This window comes from Apostichopus japonicus, chromosome 19 (genome assembly GCF_037975245.1).
Source record: "Apostichopus japonicus isolate 1M-3 chromosome 19, ASM3797524v1, whole genome shotgun sequence".
Taxonomy (NCBI): Eukaryota; Metazoa; Echinodermata; class Holothuroidea; order Aspidochirotida; family Stichopodidae; genus Apostichopus; species Apostichopus japonicus.
Window position 1 is genome coordinate 20,873,642 of NC_092579.1, and position 22,063 is coordinate 20,895,704.

Below are 22,063 nucleotides of genomic sequence, written 5' to 3' on the forward strand. Positions count from 1 at the left end.
AGTTCTCTTGGGCAGGGCAGGGTGAGGTCGTGTTTTAAAGATCCTGAGACACATCATTTTGCCTCGTTGGGCATATCTTATCTGTGTATTTCATGTAATCAATGTCTTCATCTTGTAAATTATTTCTGTCTGTTTGGAGCTCCTAGCTGTAGATTACGTTTTTCTTGTTACTGAGTTCATTCTGACCACTCAATGCGGCTATGTGACAACAGTACTCAACCAACCCAACAAATTTGATGGTTTTATTGTTTGTAATTTACTATTTTTATGTTGTGAGACACGTTGAGATGTTTTTACATGTAATGCGCCTTTTAAGAATATTTTTACCAGCCCGAGAGAATATGTTCCAACCCTCCCCTTGAATTATCATGTAAATTAGGCATTGGGAATAACTGTGTTTTTAGAAAATTTATTTACAAAGAGACAGTATCTTTACTTGACTTCATCAAGGGATTTTGTTGGTCTAACTGTTACACAGGTTTTCAACTAAAGTATTTTTTTTTTGTGCTTATTTGGAATATAAGGAAGTAAAGAAGTAATCCTCTAATCTGGTATAAAAATGATCTCTCTATTTCCAGGACATATCGATTGATTCTTCCTACAAACAAAGACATCAAGCCATCAACACACCGCTGTTTGTGGAAACTCAGCAAGGATCTGGGACAGGGTTTGGTTCACAGAGCCCCCCAGAAACCCTTGGGGGTCAGGTCAGGGCAACTCAAGATGGCCAGCAGTTTACTGCCACTCAGGATCTTGGTAAGGGAGCTATATATATAACAGCTGTGAGGGCTGACTCTTTGGTTATGTATTTACAGCTGTGTGAGGGGGCTGACTATTTGGTTATGTATTTTACAGCTGCGATTGCTGACTCTTTGGTTATGTATTTAACAGCTGTGAGGGCTGACTCTTTGGCTTTGTATTTTACAGCTGTGAGGGCTGACTCTTTGGTTATGTATTTAACAGCTGTGAGGGCTGACTCTTTGGCTTTGTATTTTACAGCTGTGAGGGCTGACTCTTTGGTTATGTATTTTACAGCTGTGAGGGCTGACACCTTGTTTATGTATTTTACAGCTGTGAGGGCTGACTCTTTGGTTTTGTATTTTACAGCTGCAAGGGCTGAATCTTTGGTTATGTATTTTAGAGCTGCAAGGGCTGACACCTTGTTTATGTATTTTACAGCTGTGAGGGCTGACTCTTTGGTTATGTATTTTACAACTGCAAGGGCTGACTCTTTGGTTATGTACTTTACAGCTGTGCAGAGGGCTGACTCTTTGGTTATGTATTTAACAGTTGCAAGGGCTGACTCTTTGGTTATGTATTTACAGCTGTGCGAGGGGGCTGACTATTTGGTTATGTATTCTACAGCTGCGATTGCTGACTCTTTGGTTATGTATTTAACAGCTGTGAGGGCTGACTCTTTGGTTTTGTATTTTACAACTGTGAGGGCTGACTCTTTGGTTATGTATTTTACAGCTGCAAGGGCTGACACCTTGTTTATGTATTTTACAGCTGTGAGGGCTGACTCTTTGGTTTTGTATTTTACAGCTGTGAGGGCTGACTCTTTGGTTATGTATTTTACAGCTGCAAGGGCTGACACCTTGTTTATGTATTTTACAGCTGTGAGGGCTGACTCTTTGGTTATGTATTTTACAGCTGCAAGGGCTGACACCTTGTTTATGTATTTTACAGCTGTGAGGGCTGACTCTTTGGTTTTGTATTTTACAGCTGCAAGGGCTGACTCTTTGGTTATGTATTTTAGAGCTGCAAGGGCTGACACCTTGTTTATGTAATTTACAGCTGTGAGGGCTGACTCTTTGGTTATGTATTTTACAGCTGTGAGTGCTGACCCTTTGGTTATGTATTTTACAACTGTGCGAGGGGGCTGACTATTTGGTTATGTATTTACAGCTGTGAGGGCTGACTATTTGTTTCTGTATTTTACAGCTGCGAGGGCCGACGGGAAGAATGCTTACAATTGGCTCACCGGCAGTCAGGATACGTTTGCTAGTTACTCCGCTAGCTTGGGAACCGAGTCTTCTTCATCTTTTCTCTTTACCATCGATACCAAACAGAAAGTATCAGTCTTGGGTGCCAAGGGGATCAAAGTGAAACCAGTAGGACCAGGGTTTGGAAAGGATAGGTTGTCTGTACAAGGAAAAGATGTTACAGACACAGGAGGTTAGTGTAGGAAAAGATTCTTTGTATTAAAGTAGGGATCAAGTATGCATGGAGGGGTGTGTCTTGGATTAAATGTGACAGGATATAGGTTAGGGGGTTACTAGTTAGGACCAGGTTGGGTAAATGATAGGCTGACAGTACAAGAAAGGAAAACCATAGTTGTTTATGAAGGTTGGATGGTTTAATGTTTTGAAATGTATGAAGGGGTGTGACTAGAAGAGCATAGATTTAGCTTAATGTAGGAATTAAGGGGTCACTTGTAGGACCATGGTTTGGAATGGGTAGGCTGCCAGTTCAATGGCACGATGTCACTTTACAACACAGTAGATTAGTATGGGATGAATTGGTGTGATGGTGTTAATGGAGGGATATGATAAGTCGTGCATTTAGAACCAAAAGAACATGAATATGGCTCATAGAACAAACTTGTGCTGAAAATAGAAGGAATAAATGTGATGACTCATTAATAGGAGTGCCGAGTGGGAGACTATTGGAACTCATCGAAAAACAGCAATATGACCCACCTGTTTGATACAAATACTAGGATTCTAGATGTGGAAGGAGTGGGGTACAAACAGGGCCGACTTAATCATTTTCTGTTTTCAAAGGGTGACAGTGAGTAAGTGACTATATTTATAGAGAACTGTGTGGATCGTCAATTGGTCCATATTTAATTCTCTTTGTTGTTTTGGAATTGAAATGTCGTAGCCTGTACTATGTTTCGTTTCCATTATTGATGAAGCATTTATGCCTACTCTACCACACTGGCAAGGTGAGTTGGTAGAGGCTGGACAGCTCTTAGATTCTGGTGTAATGTCTAACAGGTGGTCCAGCACCCCCATCCTATCTGGGAACCATCAGGAGATTTACTTGACAAACTCTTTTGTTCTTCTTTCCTCCTCTTTGTTTTTAAGCATCAAAAGCTGAGGGCAAAGAAATAATGAGATTGAAAAGACGATTTCTGAAGGATCAACAGAAGTCTTCAAGTCTCTACTTTGCAAAGAGAGAATTGAAAAAGCAGCAGATGCGAGAGGTGAGAAAGAGAATTGAACCCAAGGTGGCGATCCGAGCAAATAAGAAAATGAACCGGTTTGACGTTGAAGAGAGTTGAAGAAACTTTCAAGATAAAGTGGGCTTTTTTTGTAAGGTCTCTTCAAGGCATAGCAAAACTCAGAGCATTAGGGGAAATGAATTGGTTTACATTGAAGAGAGTAAAAACTTTCAAGATAAAGTGAGTTTCTGTGTAAAGTCTCTTCAAGGCATAGCAAACCTTTGGTGCACTTCAGTCACAGCCTTGTTTGGCCAAAGGTTGTGTAAAGCATATTGGCATTTTTATGCTCAACTCCTAATATGTATGGGAAGTATTTCTTTAAAAAGCCAGCAAGGTTCTTATATCGGATCTATTTGGGAACAAAATGCAGATTCCTTTGTTAATAACAAGAATGCTATGTATTAAATTCACTTTTATTGTATATATATATATATATAAATATATATATTTTATAGTGAGAACATTTCTACTGCATGTCTAGATCTATTTCGTTCATTTCCTTTCTCTTTTATCGTAGGAACTTTTGAAGGAGCAAAAGGAAAGGCGATATCACCAAGTGACCTTATATCGCAGTTACCGTGTAGGTGACCTGCCAGACATACAAATAAAATACATGGATTTGATAGCACCTCTACAAGCTGTTGCTCAGGTACTAAGTTAATAGTGAATGATCTGGAAAATCATGAATATTTATTAATTTTATACATCTGAGGTAACCTGAAAAATTTCAACTCCTGTTTTGGGTCAATGTCTAGGGGACACACATTTGTTGTTCAGTGCATGATGTAAATCACAGTATGACGAGAGAGTGAACTCCTGGTGCGATGCACCGGTGTGGACAGATTCCAGAAACCATGGAAATGATATGAACGTTGGTGTATTCAGGTGTATCACAAAATTGAAGGATGGATTGTGCCAAACAAAGTTAATTTGAACTGAATTAGTAGTGTCATCACCTCTCTGTTCAGTTTCCAATGTTTCATATTAGTATAAAGTGGTTGCAAAAAGATACATCACTCGATGGTACCAACCTTCAGTGAAAACTACTTGTACTGCTTATTTTATGTCTCCATGAAAACTTCAAATTACCTGAAATTTAACATAGCTTGCAGTATTTTCTTTGTCACGAGTACAAAAAAAAAATTAACAAAGATTAACATAGATTGCAGTATTTTCTTTGTCATGGGTATAAAATATCAACTATCACATATCCCAGATCTGTACCTTTGCATTGCCGCTGTTTAGCTGCTGCGTACACGCTCTGTTTACTCTTATTGTATATTGTGTACATATCTTTCACTTTCTTTTGTACAGCGTGGCGAGACGTTATTGTAAGTTGCGCTATGTAAGAACTGTTTATTATTATTATTACCTTTATCTTGCTGTCTGCAGAAAGATGCAGCCTTGGCTCGGATGTTGTTCAGTTCCATCTTTGGAGGGATTTTCGTTCAAATCGGAGAAAAGAAGACGGAGAGAGAGGCAGAAGAATTGGTCAAGAACATCAATCAGTACCTAAACCAGATGTTGTCCTCTTCAAGTCAATTCTTTCCACATTTCATTAGTTGCATACAGGTTAGTTAGTACAAGTCTATTTTTAGTCACTATTGTTTTTTTCTATTATTTTATTGTTTTGCTTATTTTTTTTTATTTTTTATTATCCTTCCAAAATTGAACATACTTGTAATCCTATCATGTTGTTAGTACCTAATTTCTATTTGCAATCTTTCATTTATTAGTTCATAATTTTATGTTTAGTGTCCTGCTTTCCTATGAATGGTTCGTGCTTGGACATTGTGTAAACTAGTGGGATGCTAAGTGGGGCTGAAGTAGCAAATGCAGCCATGCTGCGTAGGACATTATCTTATGTATTCTGTACATTTTACACGATGGGCGATACTGGTCTGCAGAGATACTGTTTGATAGTGATTCACAAATTCAACCCCGCTGCAAAGGTGTTTGAAACTGCTGCAGCTTATTTCTCTGACATAGTGCCATACTGTCAGACTTCACTCTTCCTTGTGTGTGTTACCATGGCAATAACTTCAGCAGAGACTAGTAGTCTACTACAGTCATTTACATCATTTTTTGTTGCCATTTCTGTGAACAATTTTTTTACTAAAATTGAAACATATGATGTTAAAAAACATATTGCCAGTAATCCTACTTAATTCTGCCCAACATTTTTTTTGCATTTTACCAACTTTGACTAAATATTGACGCTTTCAATTTTACAGGAGATAGCTCTATGCCACTCAAAAGAGATATCACTGGACCCTGTCACAGTAACAGTTACGTCATTGACAAGCAAACAAATCCACCTGGGTAAGATTTCTTTTACCAAGACTATGACTATATTTTGCAAACACTTAGTTAATACTAAACCTCTAACATATGTTACAAGCACTTAGTTAATACTATGACCTCTAACATATGTTACAAGCACTTAGTTAACACATGACCTCTGGCATATGTTACAAGCACTTAGCTAGTACTATTACCTCTAACATGTGCTACAAGCACTTAGTTAATACTATAACCTGTAACATATGTTACAAGCACTTAGTTAATACTATAATCTGTAACATATGTTACAAGCACTTAGTTAATACTATAACCTGTAACATATGTTACAAGCACTTAGTTAATACTATAACCTCTAACATTTGTTACAAGCACTTAGTTAACACTATGACCTCTAACATATGTTGCAAGCACTTAGTTAATACTATAACCTCTAACATGTGTTACAAGCACTTAGTTAATACTATAACCTCTAACATGTGTTACAAGCACTTAGTTAATACTATAACCTCTAACATAATGTTACAAGCACTTAGTTAACACTTGACATCTGACATAATGTTACAAGCACTTAGTTAATACTATAACCTGTAACATATGTTACAAAGCACCTAGTTAACACTTGACATCTGACATAATGTTACAAGCATTTAGTTAATACTATAACCTGTAACATATGTTACAAAGCACTTGGTTAATACTATAACTTTTTATGTATGTTACAAAGCACTTAGTTAATACCTTTTTTTTAAATTTTGTCTTCCTATAGAGTAGTCATTATGCTAATACAAGAATGAAATGTTATTTTGTTAGGTATTCGTGTTCTGGAAGAGATGCTGATCAAGAAGTCATGGGAGGAGGAGAGGGCAACTAAGAGATCCAAGACTTCACACCGGGAGACAACCAGAGAAATAAGCACTTGGATTGAACTGGCCAGGTGAGAAAGTTAATACAGCATGTGCTGGTGGAGGTGGGGGGAGGTGTGGGGGAATAGAAGCTAAAGTCAAATCAAAGGGCTCACACCAGTGGACCACCAGAGAAATAAGCACTTGGATTGAACTGGCCAGGTGAGAAAGTTAATAAAGTGTGTTGGGGGAGGTGGGGGGACAGGATAGAAGCTAAAGTCAGATCAAAGGGCTCACACCAGTGGACCACCAGAGAAATAAGCACTTGGATTGAACTGGCCAGGTGAGAAAGTTAATAAAGTGTGTTGGGGGAGGTGGGGGGACAGGATAGAAGCTAAAGTCAGATCAAAGGGCTCACACCAGTGGACCATCAGAGATATAAGCACTTGGATTGAACTGGCCAGGTGAGAAAGTTAATAAAGTGTGTTGGGGGAGGTGGGGGGACAGGATAGAAGCTAAAGTCAGATCAAAGGGCTCACACCAGTGGACCACCAGAGAAATAAGCACTTGGATTGAACTGGCCAGGTGAGAAAGTTAATAAAGTGTGTTGGGGGAGGTGGGGGGACAGGATAGAAGCTAAAGTCAGATCAAAGGGCTCACACCAGTGGACCACCAGAGAAATAAGCACTTGGATTGAACTGGCCAGGTGAGAAAGTTAATAAAGTGTGTTGGGGGAGGTGGGGGGACAGGATAGAAGCTAAAGTCAGATCAAAGGGCTCACACCAGTGGACCACCAGAGAAATAAGCACTTGGATTGAACTGGCCAGGTGAGAAAGTTAATAAAGTGTGTTGGGGGAGGTGGGGGGACAGGATAGAAGCTAAAGTCAGATCAAAGGGCTCACACCAGTGGACCACCAGAGAAATAAGCACTTGGATTGAACTGGCCAGGTGAGAAAGTTAATAAAGTGTGTTGGGGGAGGTGGGGGGACAGGATAGAAGCTAAAGTCAGATCAAAGGGCTCACACCAGTGGACCATCAGAGATATAAGCACTTGGATTGAACTGGCCAGGTGAGAAAGTTAATAAAGTGTGTTGGGGGAGGTGGGGGGACAGGATAGAAGCTAAAGTCAGATCAAAGGGCTCACACCAGTGGACCATCAGAGAAATAAGCACTTGGATTGAACTGGCCAGGTGAGAAAGTTAATAAAGTGTGTTGGGGGAGGCGGGGGGACAGGATAGAAGCTAAAGTCAGATCAAAGGGCTCACACCAGTGGACCACCAGAGAAATAAGCACTTGGATTGAACTGGCCAGGTGAGAAAGTTAATAAAGTGTGTTGGGGGAGGCGGGGGGACAGGATAGAAGCTAAAGTCAAATCAAAAGGCTCACAAGAGTGGACCACCAGAGATATAAGCACTTGGATTGGACTGGCCAGGTGAGAAAATTAATACAGCACCTGAAAGATAGGGAGGCTGGAGTAGACCAAAATATATGGAGCTGCCCAGGTGAGAAACTTAACAGAGCATGATACCACATATCTTTCATTCTTCCCTGAGTTTAAACTAATTTGTTTTTTTTAAACCTTTCCAGATTGTACAAAGATCTTGGCCAGTTTGACGTCCTACAGGGCATCTTCGGTAAACACATCGACTCTCACGAAATTACCCATACTGCACTGCAAGCAGAGGCAAGAGGAGACTATGCTGCTGCTGTCAAACTCTATAATCAGGTGACCCGTCATGTGCACACCGAACACCGAGCAAAAATATGTGTCTGATCAAATTTGCCAGTTTGTAACTTTACTTGCACTTTTGATGGAGAATATAAACTTCAGGCAGAGTTAAAATAGTTATATAAGGAGATACTGTGAATTTAATTTAGCCGATTGTTAAAAACTGAGAAGCTTTGAACAATCGGAGGGTGGAGCAAACAAAACTGGTTAAAATTGTTGCTTATTCCAAGCCACATTTTCATTGATTTACACAGTAACAGTTACAGTTTGTGAAAGGTACAGAAAACGATCATTGGCATTGATGATAATGTCTGTTAATAGATTAATATGACAAGACAACAATTAAATGTTGCATGACATTTTAATTTCATGTTCTCTTTCAGCTCAAAAGCATTTGCCTCAAAATGATCACGCCTTGAGTGTCTGTCTAATCCAGTCAGATTCAGGGATATTTAATAGCTAGTTTCTTTATTTCTTTGCAGGCCATATCCGATGACTGGGAAGAGGGCAGTCTTCAACAAATTGAAGAGGACTTATGGGATGAAGCTAGACTTGAGGTAAAGGGTTATAACTGTCATTTAGTAGTAGACATCTGTTATGTTTATGCTCAAGTCTAATATTAGGATTGTAACTTGTTTATAACTTAATGCAGTGTCTATCAAACTTAGTAAAATATACGTCATTTAGCAGACATCTATCATGTTTATGCTCAAGTCTAATATTAGCGAAATTGTCCTCTCCTGTACAAGTAATCCCGTCCAAATTTCTCTACATTGCGTATTTCGTCTTTGTGTTTCTAGTATTAACCAGGCCATATCTGTCACTACATTCCTGCCAGAATTTTGTCAAAATTTGTTACTTTTTCACAAACATAAATTTACAGTGTTGTAACCAGTTGACCCAATGGGAAGAATTGGAGAACTACGCAACGATGAACATTGATGACGGCCAGCAGCCAGACATTACCAAAGTTTGGGATGGTGGCTACTCACAGGTATATAAGGCTAACACATGTTGAATACCAACCATGAAAAGCCCCACTGTTAAGTCACCATGAAACCAATTTTTTTAAAATTGGAGGAAAGTTCATGAGCACGAAGCATGCTTAATTTTGCCCCCCTGTGCCTTGTTTTGAACCAAATTTATGTTCACAGTTAATTTTTTAGTGCCTGGAGTCAATTTCTCTATTGACATACTGTTTAACGAGTCTACTGTTTCAGGATATTAGTTTTTGAACTATTCGGAGCACAAGGCTATAAAAGTTAACTCGCAGTAGTGGTTTCTAGGAAGAGAGTGCCTGGCAGTATCAGTAGATAACAAAATTACTACAGGAACAAACGTGCATAAGATGACATCGGTTATAAAATTTGAGGAAAGTTCACGAGCACGAAGCATGCTTAATTTTGTCACCCTGTGCCTTGTATTGAACAAAATTAACGTTCACAGTTAATTTTTAGTAGTGCCAAAAGAATTTCACAAGAGAGGGTCTGCAGCCCATAACTGGAATTGTACAGGGATCTGTCCCTTTGAGAATGTGTGCAGTGAGCTTTCTCTGAAGAAAGGGGGATAAAATTTATGGTAATCCTGCTAAGTTAGGGAATTGATGGGTTAATTTGCCTTTAGTATAGTAATACTTATTTTATGCAAGTATTTCTATAAACAACTATCATCTTAAAGGGTGTGAAGACTGGCGCAAAAAGAAACATCTAAAGGCCCGGTCACACTATACCGATTTTTTATCGGAATACTATCCGATTTTCCCGGAGGAATCGAAACAGCCTGTTTTCCGTTCGGGTCTTCTAGCCATAGTGATAAATGACCTGATTTGCTATCTGTTGAGCCATTCCGATGTGGAATAGCCCTCTCCTAACTTTTGATATTGACTCCGTTTCCTTTTATCGGATAGCTATCCGATTTCTCTTCCGATTTTTATCGTTTTTCGATGTGACGTCACTTCAGAATGTAGTCAGTTCTAGAACCCCTCAGATTTGAAGTAGGTATTCGAATATTCCACTGCATTCATTACATTCACTACCACAAACCTCACTCTTCGGCCTAAAATCGGAAAAATCGGACCGTATTCCGATAAAATATCGCTGTAGTGTGACCGGGCCTTAATGCCGGTAATTTGACCTAGTTTCGAATGAGGTGTAACAGAAGTGTTATAGACACCACCATTGATCCCGGAAGATACACACACAGCTTGCTACCATCGGTAATTAGACACTAGTGTACAGTTAGTACATACAGCTGCTGTTAATACCCACAGCATAGTATACAAACGATACAGCGATGGACATCTCAGGTCCAGCTATAGATAACAATTAAGGTATCACGTTTCATTACTGTCTGCATTTTGTAGCGACAAAAACAAAAGGTCACTTGCAAGCAACAGAAAGTAAACTTTTTCAGATGGCCGCACGCGGTTTGGGGCGAGTCTTCAATGCCTTTAATGATTCATGTTTCACCCTTCTCTCCTGACAGGACCTGTACCTACCTTACATGATACGCAGTAAGATCAAACTACTCCAGAGCTCACTGATAGAGGGCGCCGATACCGCAGACGAGAGTCTTCTCCAGTTCGTCGACAATTCTATGCAGCAGCAGGATAGAAGAAATATCTTAGAGGTCGGACTATTTCTATTCTATCTGCCGATATTTAAATATTGAATGCATAAAAGCAGTACTATTTGTTTGTTTGTTTGTCTGTCTGTCTGTCTGTCTGTCTGTGTGTCATTTCTCTTCTTATTGCCATATATAGCAGAGTATTATTAAGTATTTGCAAAGTTAAGATGGACTTGATATAAATCTGGGTCTGACTTCTCAGCCGTCTTTCCATCTGCATCCCTGTCGGGCATTCTCTTTTCTCCGTTATAGTCTGAAAGATGGTCAGCATGTTTTAATTATTGACGTGCGCTACAATACTGGCAATAATGGCCAAGTGAACGATAAACTACATGACCGGACGTTGCAATATATGGTTTCTTTACATTTGCAGTTTCAGAGGCTAGCTGCATAGCCAACTTACTCTGAGCCTGTCACGGCACTCACAAGCGCCCTCACTTTGTAGGTACCTACATGACTATACTCCCTGGTGTGTTGTCCGCCCAAAAAATAACACCATGACCAACCGAAAAGTCTGTCCTAATACTGCAAGCACTCCACCTGCACTACAATACTGTGTATTTAAGCAGGCAAATGCTGTTCTAGTTCATGATGGCCTTTGTCAAATTTTTTGTAAAATATATGGGGGGTTTCGTTGTGTTACTTCTGTTTTTTATTTCTCTTTCTCTCGGCAGTCAATAGCTTCAGTATTTGTGATGTCATGATCAAGTTTTAGTTCTCCTCATCTCTTCTCTTCATTTTCTTTTCCTCTTTTGTCTGTCTGTTTGTCCATCCGTCTGTCTATCTGTGTGTGTTCTCATACTTTCTGACGTGTAAACTGTTGACAATGTCTTAAAACCTAATTTTCCATTCATACGACAGGTTCGAAATAGTGAAGATCTCACAGGCCTCTTCGTTATTCAAGAAGATTACCAGAGAGCCAGGTATTACCTCGACAACTGCACAAAGTCATTCCTCGAGGTCAGTTTATAAAAACGTCACTCTTTACCAATAGTCTTGTTTGCGTTTCAAAGTTTTCATCAAGTATTTCATTGGTTAATTATTTTACTTCACCTTAAAACAACAACAAGAAATAATACAGAGAATTGAATTCACTGTGTGAAAAGTAGGGAGATGTGGGGGCTACGGCCAGGCTGCACATATGATGCAGCCTTTTCCGCTGGTCTGGAGAGAGACGATCTGTTTGGTTTGATATTAATTCAGCCTTCCTGCATTAATGTTTGCAGCTGCTGCAGCATTCCTTTCTGAGACACAGTGCCTATTGAGAAAGACATTTTGCGACAGCACAAGGGTTATTTTGATGGAAATGATTTACATCTAATTGAGACATTAATTTATTTGATGTGTTTTCAAGCAAAGTGCCTTTTATTCATTTTGTGTAGCATGCCAGTCAGCGTTAAGAGTGTGTTGAGGTTGACTTTTGACTTTTGTCATGCGTCCTCACTTATAATACCTACCCACACGCAGTATTTATATGGACAAAGGGTAAAATAACTTACTTGTCACTCCCTGAGTTGGAGTTCATGCCTCCTGTCGTTGATATGGTAACCTGTTTGATTCCATCGTAGGAGTGGTCCAGTATGAACCCCTTGATGACCAAGACTCGTTCTTCTAAACTGCAAGGAGTCCAGAGACTCATGGAGATCCATCAGTTTGTAGACTTTATGAACAAGAGCGACGTAACGCAATCAGAAGGCTGTAGGAAGAGTAGACGTATGCTGGAAAGGTGGTCGAGTTGTCTACCAGATCCTAAGAAGGACTCTGTGACAATCTGGGATGACATTGTAACCAACAGGTAATTAAACCCAGCAGGAACCCCCATGTATTATTAGGGATGATCATGCATACTAGCACACACAGGATTGACAGTAATCATAGAAGAAACATTGTACCCACACAGTCTGGAGAAAAGTAGGGAAAATGGAAATATCTCTTTTCTGGGTCTTGAATTGTCCTTGAATTTTGAACTTTAGTCTGGAAAGGTGAGGAAAAATTCTTATTTAAAGCAGCATTTTGCGTCCTTTTCTATGATTTTTCTCAACCTCACTGATTCCACTTTGTCATAACGACATACATAACTAGCTAATCTATTTATATTTTACTTCAAATGGTGGCATAAAAGTCGAAAAATTTGCAACTTTCAACTTTGTTGTTCTCCAAGATATTTTCCGTTGGGAACCCAATAAACCTCGCCCATAATATGAATATTTAAACACTACGAACGTCATTGACAGATACGTAATATAACACCACGCTTGATTTGTGTACAGTCTATATGGCAGTTGTACCAGGGAGTTGCTTAACAACTCCCTGGTACAACCAACGCGAAGTCTTGAATCTATTTTTAGCAACGGCTCATAACTAAACCTGCATCTCTGATTGGTTGAATTCAAACTAGTGGGTTTGGCGGAATTGTATGCGATTAATTTTAACTGTGAAATTTGTCGAGGACACTCTTCTCATTTATCGACATAAATCGTTAATTACTCGCTAATTAACGCTCTTGGCAGGGTGAAACTTGGATGGTATCTTAGATAGCTGTTTTATGATTGATACATGTAAAAAAATCGATGCACATGTTAAAAAAGTGGAAAAAAGCGACCCAACGCAAAATGCTGCTTTAAGCTTTTCTTATTTTCATGAATACTGAAGTTTTTTTTTGTATAAGTGAAGAGAATGTTTTTGTGGTCATGGTTGGATGTATGCTCTACTGTGATCAGTCATATTAGTTAAATTTGCATTTTTTGATAGGGGTTAGCATACATTTTGCAACATTTTCAATTGTTAGGCCTTACTGTAAGTTACCTAACATGACATCCTCATAAGTGTGTAGACTTCATAGAATACAATGAAACACATTTTGTTGATGAAAATGTCTGGATTTGTTGAAAAGTCTGGCAACTATGAAGAAAATGTTGTGACTACTAGTCAGGAAAGAAGCTGATGGACACATTGTCAGTCATGCCAGTTTCTTGAGGATTATTTCAATCCCTGAATGTAGAATTATCCCCAAAAAACAAAATCTGGGAAAGCTGGAGAGAACCTGTCAGAGTAGAGCTTAACTTATGTTTACGAAGGAATCTCTAACACTCACAAAGGAAGAAAGTGCACCATTGAAATTGATATATTTTCTAATATGAAAAATTAATGATAAGACTAGTTTATTTTATTTTCAGAGTTTCAAAATGTTTCAGTTTATAACAACTTTCATATTTTTTAAATCTTTTTTGGGCTCTTGGTATAAAAACGAGATTTGGTATTAGCATCTTTACTAAGTTGAGGTGGCTGCTGAGAGATCCTAAATTGTTAAATAAATATGAATTTTTTAATTTCTTTACACTTTTTTATTAGTTTAGTGTTGTTCCTTAAAAGCTATGTTTCTTCCAAAATATTAGGGTATTAATTGCTAAAATTGTCAAAAAACTTGTTTTTCAATAATTCTTTAATCTCCAAAGTAAATCCCAGTGGTTAAAGAGTGGCTAATATTAAATCTTTTTTCCTTTGTCCAGTTAAGAAAATTATTTATTGCATGATAACTTTTCAGCATATTTAGGAATAATTCTAGTTTATGATCAACTTTCATAACTTCACCAAATCCTGACATTTAATAGGTAAATATATTCTGTATATTTACTTATGTTCTGTTTTTTTTTGAGCAAATTAGGCATAGGGCATTCTGCACTCTGAAAAGTATTGAATTTTTATTCAGTCATACTCCGTTGCTCAAGAAGAAAAAAAATGCCTGACCCTTGTCATTTCCTATCTCCAGATGTCTATTTATGGAAAAATTTGCAACAAGATTCGACGTTGCTGATACTCAGGGCTCCGATTCCGAGGTTAAAGTAGAATTTGAGGAATACATCTCGATGGAAAAGACAAGACTGTCTTTAAAACTAGCTGAGAGTGCATCTGAGCAGGTGAGTAGGTTAATGGAAATAATGGACTTATTTATTATTTGTATATATATTTGTAAGTGAGCAACAGAAATCATGACTGGGAAATTATAAACAAAATTTGAAAGACACAATCCATGTTGGGTCAGAATGTGGTTTGAAGCAGTGACTTCTTGGTTGTAGGTCCTGTGCTCCATCGACTGAGCCGTCGAGCCCTTAGTTGGTGGATGCTGCAGTGCGTCACTGGGGAAGGTTGGGGGTGGGGGGGGTGTAGCTAGTCAAGAACCACTTAACCTTGCAAACTTTGTAAGCAGGGGTCACGCACCAATTTCATTCAACCCAGAAAAATGGCAGGGAAGTTGTTTCAGGAGAAACTAGGCTTTTCATGTGTAAACATACATCTTTTTATCAATGACCATCAATATAAATGGAATTCTTCGGGGCAAACAGACATGTAATTTATAAATAAATTATCTAATTATTAGTTAATACCCATCAGCAGTGGTGCAACTACCATTATTGTTATGGGCGAGGGGTTGGTGGGGGGGTGGGGGATTAGATGTTATGTGTTATCCTGGGGAAGGGACCTATGGAAAAAGGGATATTCCTTTCCATATTGGTCAAAAGGTAATTTTGGTCAATTGGGAGGATGTTTAGATGTAATTTTGCATTTTTGAAGTCTTTTTTAGCTGTTTATATTGCACTGTTCATACGTAATAGATTTATTATTGTCTTTATCCTCTTGCCAATTGTTTAGGCTGTTTAGTTTGTACTGTTCATATGTAATAGATTTATCATTTTCTTTATCCTCTCGCGGATTGTCTAAGCTGTTTAGTTTGTACCGTCATACGTTATATATTTATTTTCTTTATCCTCTCGCCGATTGTCCAGGCTAACTTCCCAGTTGCTCTGAAGCACCTCAAGTCAACGTATGGTCACCTTGGTGACCACGAGGACCTCAGACTTCTGTGGACTCACACGTACGTCAAAATGCACCAGAAGAAGGCTTCTCTCCTTACGGCTGCGGAGAAAGTCACAACCTTACTGACTACGTTTGATCCAATGAGTAAGTCTGGCAGGAATTTCTTTCTATGAAGCTTTTTCGACAAGTGTTTTAGCATTACGTGTAATGAGTAAGCTCCTTAATGAAGGAACAACTGCAATTTTTCAGGCATCTTTCACATTTGTTGTCACTTTTGTGTGATCACTTCAGCTTATATCCCCCCATCCATGGCCAATTGTTTGGAAAACTCCAGCAGATATCAAAATAATCCCCCCCATTCTTGCCCTCCCTACTCTCTCCCTATTTTGGTGTATATCCTCTTGTCATCATCCAATATCTTAGTAACGTTATCTTGCTTTCAGGACAAGCATAACATGTTTATAACAAAATTCTCAAGAAGAAACTTGGCATAAAACCAAACCATTTGCAATCCAGTGACTAAAATTATCTAATATCAACTGTATTTGTTTGTCCATGGCTTAGGTAAATTAGAAAACACAGAATCCTTCAAGACAAACAAATACAATTTTCAAAGCCACCAGATATTGAGCAGTGCATCCTTTGAAATGGTGGCAGACGCTCTTAACTCGGACACAGGTAGGTTTCAACAGCTTGTGGTTCAATTTGACAGAGGCGTGCGTAAGTAGTTTAAGTTCAAATTTACAGAGGGATGTGTAAGTAATATGGTTCAAATTCACAGAAGTAAAGTGTAAATCATGTTTCAATGTATCACGTTGCTTATCTTTGATTAAAGGCATTGAAGACTCGCCCCAAACCGCGTGCGGCCATCTGAAAAAGTTAACTTTCTGTTGCTTGCAAGTGACGTTTTGTTTGTGTCGCTACAAAATGCAGACAGTAATGATACGTGATACCTAAATTGTTATCTTTTGCTGGACCTAAGATGTCCATCGCTGTATTGTTTGTACACTGTGCTTAGGGTATTGACCGCAGCTGTATGTACTGACTGTACACTAGTGTCTAATTACCAACGGTAGCAAGCTGTGTGTGTATTTTCTGGGACCGATGGTGGTGTTTAACACTTCTGTTACACCTCATTCTAAACTAGGTCAAAGTACCAGCATTAGACGTTTCTTTTTGCGCGAGTCTTCACACCCTTTAATATGAATGGTCATCCATTGCCCCCATTTCCTGGAGTTTTATGTGTGCTAGACCTATGGTAAATTTTAAACAACAACAAAATAATAATTGTGAAAGTCTGAGAAATGTCATGTTTGCTCACTCGCTTTAATATTTACATGCTTTTCTTTCTTTCTTTGTTTTTGTTGGTAAACTATTGATCCTTTCTTGATGTAGTCTCATGCAAAACTAACAGATTTCTCAAGTGTCAACAAAGGCAGTAAAAGTTTGTAGTAGGAAAATGTGATTTTCCATTGTTTCTTAACTAGAAAATTGACAAAAAATGCTTGTTAATAGAGTATATAACACCATCAATATCAGTAAGATATATGATATTATTTGATGTAAGCCTGTGGGTAGGTTTCAGTGTGTTTATTGCGGTAAAAATGTACATTTACTGCACAGTCTAATTTTAGAAACTAAACTGTTTAGGGGGTTTCTTAAGGTCGTTTAATTTCTCGTTTTCACAGAAGCAAATATGTTAGGCAAGTTGCGAGAGACAGGAAAATTTGATAAGTTGAAGATGTTAGCCGGTGGCCAGTCAAGCATTAGTGCTGTGAGTATCATCAAATGCTTTTTTGCCTACGAATTACAAGAATTATTAGAACCGGCAATGTTACACTATTTTATTCCGTAGCTGGTTGCATTTAATTTGAGCAAAATCTTTGATTAAATTACAACTTTCAGTTTACGTTGTTGGTCGTAAACAGAGGTATAGAAGCATTTTAAATTTGCTGGCACAGAAATGTTTCAAAATCTTCAACAATATTTACACAGCTAGCAAATTTTTTCTTGCAGATTTCTTCTGGCTTGTACACCAAAGCTCTGAAACAGCTACAAGAAATATCAGATCATTCCAAGAAATCAGATTCCGTCGAGGGAGAGAGTAAAACTGCGGAGTCGTTCGTCGCACTCGGCAAGTTCTGCGACAAAATCTTGAAGATGAAAGAAAACGGTGAGAGGCCTCATTCTTTTGATTCCGTCTCGAAAAGACCAGCAAAATTGGAAGCTTCCATGGCTAGCTTTTTATTTTCCACTCGAGCAATTTATGTTACTTTTTCTTGTGTTGATGTTACTTGTTAATTCCACACTTTTTCGGGGTTGCCTTTACGTACATGTGTAAAAGATGGAAGGGAAAAACAGGGTTTTTTTTATAGAGAAATGTCCATGCACTTTTATACACTTCACTTGCTTTCATCGTGGAGGGGATGTTAAGCAGTGTATTAGTACGTTTGTTCACCACTTATGTAAATCATGTCAGTTTTGCCTAAAGTTCTGATAAAGGAGAGATTTTGGAATTAATTTTTTATAGGTGTCCTCACATCTCTAGTTAAGTATCAAATTTGTTTGTTTTCAATTGCAGTGGTGAAGAGGGGTAACTCATATAGATATGATGGCAGTAATATTCAATGAACACCCCTGAAGAAATTTTTGCATTAGGTATCGTCAAAACCTGTAGCTAGATTTAAAGGTCATCGTTTTGGTTACAATTTCATAACCAATTTCGTGACTGAATAAATGCTGTGTCTGACTCTTGTGTCTGTATACATTGTCTGTATGTCATATTTAATTAATATTCACGATTGTATTTATGTCTCTCTCAAAATTCAATTCATGAAACATATTGAATTTGAAATGTAATAGGAAGTAAAACCTCTTTAGTTTAAAGCAGTAACGCTCTGTGTGGAAAAGTTTGAGATGATCCAGGTATGAATGACTTTTAAACCTGGTTGCCTCTTCTTGCTCCTCATATTCAGAGGAAGATGCTGATGACAACCTCCCATCTACAGCTCTCCCATTAACAGCCGACTTCCCATCTACTGTTGTGAAAAGTTTCCTGACAGCCATGAGATACAGCTCATCAGAGGCAAAGCAGAGGTTCCCAAGGCTGCTTCAAATCATTGAAACCTATCCAGAAACTTTGAAAGATTTCATCAAAGAGGTGAGGATAGTTTTGAAATCAGAAGTTTGGTTTGTGTATCGATAAATAAGGTAAAGTAAGGGGTTTATAGATAGCAACTCTGAATTTTTGAAAGCAGGTGAAAACAGTATCACTGTGTTTTGACATAGAAACTATGTTTTGACATAAAAGATTCATTCGTTAGGCAAAAGAAAATCCCTTAAGTCACCTTGGTATGAATGAGAATTTGGAAAGAATTTTCATATTTGAAAACATACAGTGTCACACAACGAGTTGGACTATACACTCTGAAATTTACTGCAAACTGTTGACACATTCATTCATTCAACCAATCAATCAAGAACATTTATAGCACCTAATATCCACCAAGTCAAGTAATGTTCAGCTGTGGTTTGAGTCAAGAAAAACGCTCTTGAGAACAGATAATTCTGAAGTTTCCTTTAAAAATGTTGACATTAATAGCTGTTTTTAATGTCAGTCGGTTTAAGTATGTTACGTAGATTAGGAGTCGCAAAAGAGAATGATCGACTGCCTGAGAAAATGTTCCATTTCGGTTTGTTAAGAAGATTCCTTGAAGATGAAGGAAGGGAACAGGGAACAGGGAGAAGAATATGGTTGGATTAAATCGCAAAGATAAGGTGAAGCAAGACCATTGAGAAGTAATTAACAGCAAACTCATCTCCCAACCAAAATCAAACTTTAAGGAAAGTAAGGCTACAGTCATTACGTCCCTTGTAATTAAATCCGTATCGGAATCGATTGCAAAAACATTTAAAAAAAGTTTTAACCTCTTATCATTGACTCATGTAAATGTGAGTCAGATAGCAATCACTGTGACAGAATTAAAATGATGTATTTTTCATTTTTTATTTTCTCCTTTTCCTTTTTTCTGATTTCTTGTAGACTTCCTCTGTACCATGTTGGATGTTCATCGGGTGGATCAGCCAGATGGTGGCACTTCTCGACAAACCAGAAGCCGATGGTGTCGCCGGTATTGTGAAAGCCATCGCCGTAGAATACCCTCAGGTGAATCTAAAAACAAAATTTCGATACTGTCAATACGCCCAGAGGTGTCTTTGAAAAGATAAACCAAAACCAAACATGCTTTGATGTTTGTTCAAGGACCAGCGATATTTCATGATATTGGTCATAGCAGACACATAATTTTAAACTTTATTTTTCATTTTTTTGCCATCTTTTATTCAAACTTTGAATTCAATGTACAATTTTGTTTTTCCATTTTCATAAATAAACAATAGCTATTTCTTAAATAGCTATTTATAGCATTTAATAGTAGTCCAGTCAAATTATAAAATACCTAGAACAAATTGCTTCAGAAGGTTTTTTTGCTTTGACTGGTTCATTGGACCCCACTGAACATCATATCGAAAGTTATCTCAAAGTTACCCACCCTAAGTGCCCTAATTTGCATAAATTCAAGATGGCCGCCATGTCAGAATTCAATGTACAGCAAACTTTTTTTCTGGGTGGTTTTAGGGCCCATAAATGTATTGCCAACAGATAGGAATGTGATATCAATCTATCAAATAAGGCGAATTCCGTCATGATATGACGTCACTATGACGTAGTATTACGTCATGTGATGACGTAGTCGCTGATTTTTACTGAAAATAGACATTTTGTACCTTGTTATTGTAATTCCCTGTATAATTTGGTTTTGATTGCTGTTTCTTTAGCCCTAGAACACTCTTTGGGACCAAATACTTAGTCCAATAAACCAGCTGCACTACTTGGCTCAGCCCCCGTGAGTAACATGTCCGTGTCCTCCTCAGTCACGTCAATAGCTGTGCTATTGGAACAGGCATCACCACGACATTCACCATAGGCATTTGTACATTTGAGGCCTTGCTTTCTGCAGCTGCATCTGTTTGTGGAGCAGTCCCCTTTACACTGGCACCTTATCAACTTGAGAATATTGTCAGGGCAGGCTGACAGTCCATTGTTCTAGGCATAAGTTTGCCCTGCAGATCCTGCCATCCCCAATCTACTGCCCTCAATGCACAGTCCTCATCCTTTGACATCCAACATTTAGCTTGGTAAAAGGCTCGATATATGTGGTACATTCTGGCATCCAGTGTGGGTAGAAGATTTTGTATCTCTATGCTGGAAGCACACCTCACTACTTTGTCCTTGAACTTCCTTATCCTCAGTGAATCTAAGGACTCTGTGTTCATGCCTCCGTATAATTCTACTAGGACCTTCTCCCCCGAGGTTTTCATCTCCTCACGAATGGAACAATACAACACTTGCTCCAGCTGCTTTGCAAACGAAGTGTTTGACATCGCCTTTTTGAGAGGTAGTCCCTTACCAATCCCGTACAATCTCGAAGTTGTGTCACAACCTCCAATGGCATGGATGATGGGTAACAGGTAGCACAGCTTTTCACCCAGAGAAGTCTGCAAAGCATTGATCTGCCACTCTCTAATTTTAGTGTTTTTATCTGGTTTCACTGCTTTGTTCGATCGAAATGTCAACTCATCCATGTCCTCTTCAGCATGGTGACAAAGTAACATCAGAAGGTTGGTGTCTTCTCCGATAACATGTGTAGCACCAATTTTTGCGCACTTCACCCCAGTCAATGCAATCAAAAGATCAGCGTCACCTTTGGAGTGCAATGTTTTGATACCCTGGGTTTGGAGTTTTTCAGACAGGAAATTGATGAATTTCTACTTATTTTCGACGTTTGCCAAAAAGTGTTCCTTTTTCGACTTTAGCGCCATGCTGCCAGTGAAGAACACCTGTGGACCAACTGCACCCTTTGATCGCCTGAGATGAGTCAAATATTTTGTGGAGCATGTCCGTTTCATATCCATCGAAAACGATAATTGGATTTGCAAACGTGTTCACATAATTGACGTACGTAGAAGCTATGGAGTCAAACGTTTCACCCCTTTTCCAGGGAAATCTATGTAAAAGAGAACCTCCATCGAGGACATTGTACACTGGTTTGCTGTCACGCGTCTGCTGGACTTCATTTGATGAAGTGGACGGTAGCGCATCAGCCAGTTGTGGCTTTTTTGCTTGGCGGAGAAGACCGTGTTTATCAAACAATGCTGTCGGTTGCGCAGAAAGTTCATATTTCAATAGATCGTCCAAGCTATAGTCACTGTTGTTAGCTAGAATTAGCAGCCTCTGAAAGAGAAGCTGAGGGTCAATTTTCAGTTTTTCGCCATCCACAACCCGCTGTGTCAGTCCCATTCTTTCTATTTGTTCCTTCCTTCTGAAGACAAAGTCAAATGCGTTTTGTCCCATCATTTTGTCCAAGATAGCTTCTCCGACTTTCCTTGCTTCTGTGGGTTACTTGCAGTCACGCCAGTGGCTACGTTGTGCAATGCTCCTTCTGACACGAATGGATTGTA

The 22,063-nt window shown here is 38.7% G+C and overlaps 1 protein-coding gene across 2 annotated transcripts in view; it reads left to right on the forward strand.

Annotated features, from left to right (window-relative positions):
• The window catches only part of LOC139960579 (DNA-dependent protein kinase catalytic subunit-like), a 96,231-nt gene that overhangs the window by 67,456 nt on the left and 6,712 nt on the right, over positions 1–22,063 (forward strand). For both annotated transcript variants that reach the window (XM_071959033.1, XM_071959032.1), the window contains 20 exons: positions 579–756; positions 1,945–2,178; positions 3,093–3,211; positions 3,747–3,878; positions 4,622–4,801; positions 5,464–5,551; positions 6,344–6,467; positions 7,963–8,101; positions 8,587–8,661; positions 8,988–9,098; positions 10,589–10,732; positions 11,591–11,689; positions 12,298–12,524; positions 14,499–14,646; positions 15,514–15,688; positions 16,109–16,222; positions 17,233–17,318; positions 17,561–17,717; positions 18,520–18,704; positions 19,587–19,709. In XM_071959033.1, the coding sequence (XP_071815134.1) occupies positions 579–756; positions 1,945–2,178; positions 3,093–3,211; positions 3,747–3,878; positions 4,622–4,801; positions 5,464–5,551; positions 6,344–6,467; positions 7,963–8,101; positions 8,587–8,661; positions 8,988–9,098; positions 10,589–10,732; positions 11,591–11,689; positions 12,298–12,524; positions 14,499–14,646; positions 15,514–15,688; positions 16,109–16,222; positions 17,233–17,318; positions 17,561–17,717; positions 18,520–18,704; positions 19,587–19,709 (2,838 nt within the window). The remainder of the gene's footprint in view (positions 1–578; positions 757–1,944; positions 2,179–3,092; positions 3,212–3,746; positions 3,879–4,621; positions 4,802–5,463; positions 5,552–6,343; positions 6,468–7,962; positions 8,102–8,586; positions 8,662–8,987; positions 9,099–10,588; positions 10,733–11,590; positions 11,690–12,297; positions 12,525–14,498; positions 14,647–15,513; positions 15,689–16,108; positions 16,223–17,232; positions 17,319–17,560; positions 17,718–18,519; positions 18,705–19,586; positions 19,710–22,063) is intronic.